Consider the following 8,212-nt stretch of genomic DNA (forward strand, 5'->3'; position numbering starts at 1 on the left):
CTCCTCCACATCTACATGCCATGACACAGCAAAGCTGGCATGTTTTGATGCTATCATCCAGAACGTCCGGCATGGACGTCCTGGCCGGAGCAGCCCTGATCCTAGACCTTGGTGTAGCACTCACACACCAGTGTCTTGCTGGCTGGTGAGTTTTTTAAGATAGAAGCTTAGCTTCCAGCTGCCTGGGCCACAGAGGATCAGCACCGCCATCTAGACCTAAGACAAAATGATTGGCAAGGCCGGCAGTCCCTGCAGCCAAGGCCGGCGTGACCTTGGGGACGCTGGCCTTCACTCTGAGGCCTTCTCCTCTGTGGGCTCCCCAGAGCAGCAGCTCTGCTCGGGCTTGGCGCCCACCCTGCACTACACCTCGTTCTAGGCCAGGACCGAGGCAGGAGCGCCACGCCCAGGCGCAGACGCGCTGTCAGCCGGGCTCGGAAGGGAGCCCCTGTCCACGCTGGACTTCATTTAATTTCATTTAGTGTTTTTATGTATGTATGTATTTTATTATGCATTTGGTACAGGGTCTCACTACATAGCTCGGACCTGTAGTGATCTTCCTGTTTTAGCCTCCCCAGCGCTGGGATTACGGGCCTGCTGCCCAGACTTGGTGGCTGGCTGGGAGCGGGGCCTGCATTGCACGTGGTGCTGGGGACTGAACACCGGTCCCTACGCTTACCTAAGCAGGCACTTAGTCTGCTGAGCTATCTCGCCAGCCCTGGACTCCCAACTTTAAGAAGGGAATGAAAAGGGAAACCGTGTGAGCAGGATTGGTTTACCGTAAGCAGCCTTTGTAATCTGGATTCCAGGAAAATCATGAGAACGACCCAAAGCAAGAGAGCGATAGCTACACGCAGCTCCCTTGTTTGTTTGGGTCTTTTTTGATTTTCCTGTATTTTTTTGGTTGAACCGGTTTCGGTTTTGGGGCCGAGGACTGACCCCAGGGCTTCCGGTTTGCTAGGCAAGCATTCTCCCGCTGAGCCAAATCCCAGCCCCCTCGCGATGTGCAGTATGTAGACTCGATGAAGCCGGGACCTTACACATTTTGTAACCTGAAACTGCCATTACAACATATTTGTTTAAAAAGAAAATCAAAACTTGCTGAGTTGATAAACTGTCTTTTTGCTGAAATTTAAAGTGTGCTGTGCGCACCCGCGCGCCACCCGTGACATGCAAATCAACGCCGCCCCTGCAGGTGGGCGGTTCCGAATCCCGGAGGGCCGCGGCTCGCAGCGGAGAGGTTGCGCTTGATACTTTCCTCAATTTCCAATTCTTGCAAGCGTGGTGCGGGTGGGGAGCGAGTGTGCTGTGTACGAAGCACCATTTACTTTTGTCTTTCCTACTTCTAGGAGAGTCGAGGCACACATATACGGATTTTTGAGCGGCTGTCTGGAGGTGGTACCTTATTTCTCTTGCTAAACGATCATGTATAACCTTTATCTTATTTTTTCATTTTTTTTCTGGTACCAGGATCAAACTCAGGATCTTGTGCTTGCCAGGCAGGCGCTTATGCTGCTGAGCTATCTCCCCAGCCCTCATATATAACCTTTAAAAACAGCCAATCAAACAAACAAAAAAAAGTGGAAAAAATCCAGATGTTCATTAAATGAATGAATAAATGAAATATAGCAAATTCATAAATCCATCCAAAGGAATATAATTTTGGTCATGAAAAGGAACGAAATACTAACCCGTGCTTCAGCATGGAAGTACTTCTGAAACATCATGCTAAGAGAAAGAAGCCAGATGCAAAAGGCCACACACATACTGGGTGATTCCAGTTGCAAGAAATGTCCAGAATAGGAAAACCCACATAGAAAATACTATAGTGGTGGCCGGGGGCTGGGCAGTAGAGGAGTGGGAAGGACCAGCGCAGGAGCAAGGGGTTCCCCTTGCCAGTGATAAAGAGCTTTGGAACTGGGCGTGGTGGCGTTGCACGATTTTTGTAAACCTGCTAAAAACTACTGCATTATATAGTTCATTTGGGTTTTTTTTTTTTTTTTTTTAAATCACTAGATTGATCTGAGCCTTCACCCTGAGCTACATCCTGGCCCTTCTATGTATTTTTAGTTTTGAGACAGTGTCTCACTAAGTCCACTCAGGCTGGGCTTGCACTTGGAAGCCTCTTGTCTGAGCCTCCCAGATTACTCCACTTGCAGGCAGATGTTATTCTAAGTGAATTTTATGCTCTGTGAATTGTATTTTAACATCAAAAATATGGCCAATTACCCAAACCGCTAACACTATAGTGTTTGTAAAAGCCACTCACTGCGTTTTGACCAGGGTCCATTTCCTCAACTCCAAAATGAGGAAGTAGAATTAGATGTTCTTTTCTTCTTTGACTTTCTTCTTTTTTTCAGTACCAGGGATCGAACTCAGGACCTTGCATTTGCCAGACAGACGCTTATGCCACTGACCTATATCCCTGACCCTCTTCTTTGACTTGAAATGCTGCGGATTCTACTTGGATCTCCCTAAGGTGGGGGGTGTTCAGTATGTGCTTGGCCTGTCGTCTGAAACACAGCGCAGCAGGTAAACATACCTGTGTTCCACTCTCAGGCGAGTGCTGCCTAACATGAGGCATATGTCCATGTCAGGACCCAAGTTTTAGTGTTTTGGTTTTTTTTTTTTAAGGGAAAAACATTACTCTCTAGAAATAAAAAGGAAATCCAAGTCCTCGATAAAAACCAAAGATGCCATCGGGATGACAGGCAGAAGCAACACAAGCAACGGAATTCAGTTGGCCGGCTCCTAGCCCCATGCAATGAATGGCCTTTATCTAAAACAAAAGTTTCCTCTGCCCCAGAGGGGGGACAGTTAGAACAGTCATGATTTCCACTCCACTTTCCATGAGATTTATATTATTTCTGTTGTATTTTTGGGTTTGGCTTTAGGCTGCTCAATCTATTCAGCTGCAACCGCCTCCGTCAAACACCGAGTCCCCCGAGAGCGGGCACTTATTCTCAACAGGCAGATGGCTGTGTACTCCAGTGAGAGCTGCAGAGCCAGGCTGTGGGCCACCGGGACGGGACCAAGCACGACTGCAGAGATGAGGCAGGAGAACGCTTCAGGGAGTTCCAAGCAGAGAATGGGAAGGAGAGAAAAGGGGACACATGGAGAGCCGTCTGGGGCTTCGGCCAGTGGTCAGCAGGCTCTGATTACAATCACCAAATAACATAGGAAATCCCCACAGCCAAGTACAAGCATCACAGCGAATCCAACAGGGCCAGGGATGGGAGGTGGAAGGAGGAGTCCAAGCTCCAGGCCAGCCTGAGCAACAAAGGCTCGGGAGGCCAGCCAGATTGCTCAGTGGATTAAAGTGCCTGCTTAGGCAGAGCGCAGCAACCAGGGTTTGATCCCCGGCCTGCGGTGCCGGCCCCACCCCCGGGGTGCATGAGACTGGGCGTGGTGGTGTGCACCTGTAATCCCAGCGCTTGGGAGGCTGAAAACAGTGAGGCCTTGTAGACCCTGTCCTACATACATTTAAAAAAAAAAGGCTTGGGGCTGGAACTCAGTGTGAAAGTCCTGGGTTCAGCTCCCAGTACCGAAAAAGAAAGAAAGAAAGAAAGAAAGAAAGAAAGAAAGAAAGAAAGAAAGAAAGAAAGAAAAGCAGCTGACAGGACTTTCAGGCCCTGCTCGAATGAGGAGGAGGACTCTTTGACGCTCCTTCATCCAATCCTACCATCTGGTCAGCAAAGAAAACCTTGCAGTCTTCGTCAACCGTTGCCTGGTCATTTCCCAACCAGCTGTTTGAGCACCTCTACTGGCTCTTCCTTTAATGTCTGTCTGTCTGTCTGTCTGTCCATCACCCGTCTGTCTATCCGCCACCAACCATCTATCTGTCATCTGTCTGCCACCTGCCTACTGTGTAGAACCAGAACGCTTTCTATCACCTCTGCCACCACAAGACATGCTTTTCTCTTGCTTGAGTCCCTGTGACAGCCTCGTAACAGGACGCCCAGTTGCTAACTTTCCCTCAACGCAGTCCTTCCTCAGCAGTAAGCAGAGTTATTCTCTGCAGAAGGGAAGCCCAATGGCACCACCTCACTGTGTTCAAAACCTGAAGTTTTTCCATTTCATTCAGAGGAAACGTCAGGAACGAAGACTTAGGACAGGACTGCGCCCGGTTTCCCGGGTCCTCTCTGGCTGCCTAGGCCAGGGCTTCCTCTGCCCGAGCCACACAGGGCTTTCAGATTGGAGTCCTCTGCAGGCTCACCCCTCTGCACCCCGAGTCTGTCCCGAGTCTGTCGGGGAGCTTCCCCGCCTCACCCTCACCCCACACCCTCCGCATTCTTCTTCACAGTACGTACTACCTCCCGAACATCTAGGTATTCATTCCGCTTGTGATTTGTCCCCGTCGGAGAACAACCCCTGGGCGAGGCTTTGCCACTCGGCCCACGGGCACGTCTTAGCACTCATCAGACCCGGCAACCCTTCGGAGAACAGATGCTGGGACTCACCCGCATCCGCCAGGTCGGAGCTCTGGAGACACGTGCGGCAGCGTTCCTTGTGCTCCTCTAGGGAACTTCTCTGCTTGTAGCTCCTCCCGCAAAACTCACATTTGTAGGGCTTCTCCACTGCGGGGGGAGGGGAGGACTGAGTCACCTGGGGTCCTGATCTCCTCGCCAGTGGCGGGCTGTGGCTCTGAAAACTGTCTGTTAGGGGCTGCGGAGATGGCTCAGTGGAATAAGCGCTTCCCTGGCAAGCGCAAGGGCCTGAGTTCAATCCCCGGTTCCACCAAAAAAGAAAGAAAGAAAGAAAAAAAAAAATGTCTGCTGCCAGAAGGCAGAGTCCTTGGATACTTTAGAATCTATGTTACTTTTGCATTTAAGGATTGAAATAAGGCAGCAGCCTGCTGCTGGTGGTTACTGAGTTTCTGTGTCCTTTGCAAGGATCATTTCCTGGGTAGCCAGAAGCACTTGGGGGTGCTGAGCAGCATTCCGCACAGTGTTCAGCTCCAGGTCGAATCTTGCCTTTTTGAGCCAGGGTTTTGCTATATTGTTCAGCCCAGCTTTGAACTCACTATGTAGCCCAGGCTGGCTTCCAACTCACAGGGATCCTCCTGCTTCAGCCTCCTGAGTGTAGGGATTACAGGCATGTGCCACCACGTCCAGCTCCAGGTTGAGCCCTCATGTTTACATTTAACAGTAAGAGACCCTTTTTGTTCTTTAAGGAGGTCAGAGTAGTGTAGGAATGAAATGGGAGGGGATTCCTTGCCGCGTGCCACCTGCCCGGCTGTCCGGCTAGGGGTGCGGTAGAACGTGGACGTGTTTGGATGAATCTGTCTCATTCTGGTCAAGTGGTTATAACAAACTCTAGGCTAATGCACTCAAGGTTGAGCTGATTAAGGATGTTTGTGAACACCAGAATGAATGAAGACTGAACTGCAAAAATGCCTTCCCTTCCGACCAAGTGTAAATCTCCTCAAAAGCTCACCCATATGATCCGGGCAGCTGTAGTAACTGCAGCCTTCCAACTTACCCAAGTACTTCCTTCCTTGAAATATGTAAGTGATAACTCTGATGGTTTATGCAAGACTGGCTTGTCTTAACATGTTGGTAAAATACACCCTAAGAATTAGAGTTTTAGGGACTTAGATTTTTCTTTTCTTTTCTTTCTTTCTAGCAGCTGTGGGATTAACCCAGGCCCTGCACGTGGTAGGTGAGTAAATGTTCTAGCACTGAGCTACTATGTATTCCAGCCCCCAAATAGTTATCTTTAAAACCTCTCACTCTATCTAAAATAGGGATGTTGGGATTTAAAGTACTAAAAGATTCTTACAAAACTCCAAATTAAAACAAAATGCAGACTTCTAGGGCTAAAAATGTCAAGTTTCTACACAAATTGGGGGCTTCTGGAATCTGTCTTAAAAATTGCTACTATTGTTGTTTCTTACCTGAAGAACATAATAGAAGATAACTGTCCTCATCTATTTCTTTTGAGCAAACAGATCCTCAATTTACACTTTGAAAAATGAGACAGAAAAGAAAAAAAAAAAACCACCATGTAAAGTCTCCTGTGGTGGCTTTTGTTGGGGTTGATATATTTAATCCTAATCTCTGAATTTTGACCTGTTTCAAGATTGGGGTTTGGTTTTAGTCAAAGTAGTAGATGTGGATTAACATAAAAAAACACCTTTTATTTTCAACTCAAATTCTATCAGATAACATCAAGAACCTAAGGTCCCAAATCTGAAAATAAACCCAGTCTTATTTTTCTAAGGAGGAAATTCTAAATGTCGAAAAAAAAAAATTGCAGTATCTTGGTTGGTCAAAATGAGGAGAAGAAAACATCAAGAAGGCACACAGCTCTTGGTGAGTTCTTATTTTTGTGCATCTTTGAGAAATTGACAGTCAGGAGGCCGGTAAGTACAAGGAAAGCTGAGTTCAAGAAATTTAGCCCAGAATGGCTAAAAAGGACCCCCAAACAATGATTTGTACCTGGTTTGCAGTTTTTGTAATTTATAAAGCTAGATATCCTTTTTTCTTTAATGCATTTGGTAAGGGGGTGCCTGATAGCTCAGCAGACTAAAGTGGCTGCTTCAGCAGGGCGCACTGGCCGGGGTTCGATCCCTGGCGTGCTGTGCTTGCCCCGCCTCCGGGGCGTGCAGAGACAGGAATTGAGATTGGGCGTGGTGGTGCGCAGCACCTATAATCCCAGCCTTTGGGAAGCTGAAAACAGAGGAATCACTACAAGTCCAAATCTGTGTAGTAAGACCCGGTAGACACTGTCCTAAATACAGAAAGAAAAAAAAAAAAAAGTATTTGGTACAGGTTCTCAGTACCCAGCTCAGACTCGTAGTGATCCTCCTGTTTTCAGCCTCCCCAGTGCTGGGATTATAGGCGAGCACCACCATGCCCAGTCTTGGTGGCTGGCTCAGTGTGCCCAAAGGTGAGGCCAGCATGGAGTGTGGAGCAGGGGCTCGAACCCTGGTCCCTGGGCTTGCCTAAGTACACACTTGGTCCACCGAGCTATCTCGCTGGCCCAAACTATATATCATTTTCTTGTCCTGGGTTGTGTGTGTAGAAAGTGTGTGTGTGTGTGTGTGTGTGTGTGTGTGTGTGTGTGTGTTAGGACAACAATCTTTAAAGTTTACCACAAGAAACATATCAGTGGTTATAATTTTCCTGCAAAAACTACTACAGGGCTGGGGAGATAGATCAGTAGCTCAGTGGACTAAGTGCTTGCCAGGCAAGTGCGAGGTCCTAAATTTGATCCCTGGTACCACAAGTCAAAAAACAAACAAACAAAAAAAAAAACAAAACAAACAAACAAAAAAAACCAAACAAACCCAAAACCAAAAACTACTACAGAGGTATCTTCTTGGCTGCCATCCTCCAGGGGTGGGAGGTGGGAGGAGAAATCTCTACCCAGGCAGAGAGAGAGCGAGCAATTAATGCCTTGATGGAGTGCAGTTAGCCCTGGAGGTCTCTGCTGCTGCCGCCCTCAGCACCGCAGTGATGGAGCTGAGCCTTGTGCTTAACTCTTTGCAGTTTCCCGTCACCAGCAAAGGCCGCTTGTCCCCCTCACTTACCAGAATGTGTCCTGAGGTGCCCTGTGAGTGCATCTCTCCTTTGGCACGCGTAGCTGCAGAGGTGACACTTGAAAGGTTTTTCCCCTGTGTGCAGCTTAATGTGGCGGAGGAGATTACCTTTCTGAGTAAAAGATGCCCCGCACTGATTACACTGGAATGGGCGTTCACCTTGAGAGAGGACAAGAGAGGCGATTTCTGGTCACAGGCAATGGAAAGGCACAGGTCAGATGCCTGCGGCAGAGCTTGTCTCCCGGGCTCTGCTCACCTCACCTCTTGGGGGCTGCATTTCCAGACAGGCAGGGCGAGACTCCTTGTGGAACCTGCCCTGCCAAAGACAGAATGCTCCCACCTAGCAAGGCCACACTCGTCTTGAATCAGATCAAAGAAATACAAGAACCTCTGAGATAGCTTGTCTTTCTTTCTTTCTTTCTTTCTTTTTTTTTACAAATGGAGGTTAGGAGCATAATATATTTATTGAGAGAAAGAAAGCTCCTGTCCAAGAGAGGGACAGGAGGGGGGCCTGAGCGGGTAGTTCCCCTCTTTTTGTTTTTTAAGACAGGGTCTCACTGTGCAGTTCAGGCTGGCCTTAAGCTCAGTTTGTAACCCAAGCTAGTCTTGTTTCCTTGTTTCCTTCCTTCCTTCCTTCCTTCCTTCCTTCCTTCCTTCCTTCCTTCCTTCCTT

At 48.2% G+C, this 8,212-nt stretch overlaps 1 protein-coding gene across 2 annotated transcripts in view; it reads right to left on the reverse strand.

The window, feature by feature from the left end:
* Ikzf3 (IKAROS family zinc finger 3) overlaps nucleotides 1–8,212 on the reverse strand; it is a 59,518-nt gene that overhangs the window by 17,530 nt on the left and 33,776 nt on the right. For both annotated transcript variants that reach the window (XM_023718060.1, XM_023718061.1), the window contains exons 4-5: nucleotides 7,532–7,699; nucleotides 4,458–4,574 (exon numbers count right to left, since the gene is read on the reverse strand). In XM_023718060.1, coding sequence (XP_023573828.1) covers nucleotides 4,458–4,574; nucleotides 7,532–7,699 — 285 coding nt within the window. The remainder of the gene's footprint in view (nucleotides 1–4,457; nucleotides 4,575–7,531; nucleotides 7,700–8,212) is intronic.

This window comes from Octodon degus, unplaced genomic scaffold, assembly GCF_000260255.1.
Source record: "Octodon degus isolate 3935 unplaced genomic scaffold, OctDeg1.0 scaffold00056, whole genome shotgun sequence".
NCBI lineage: Eukaryota > Metazoa > Chordata > Mammalia > Rodentia > Octodontidae > Octodon > Octodon degus.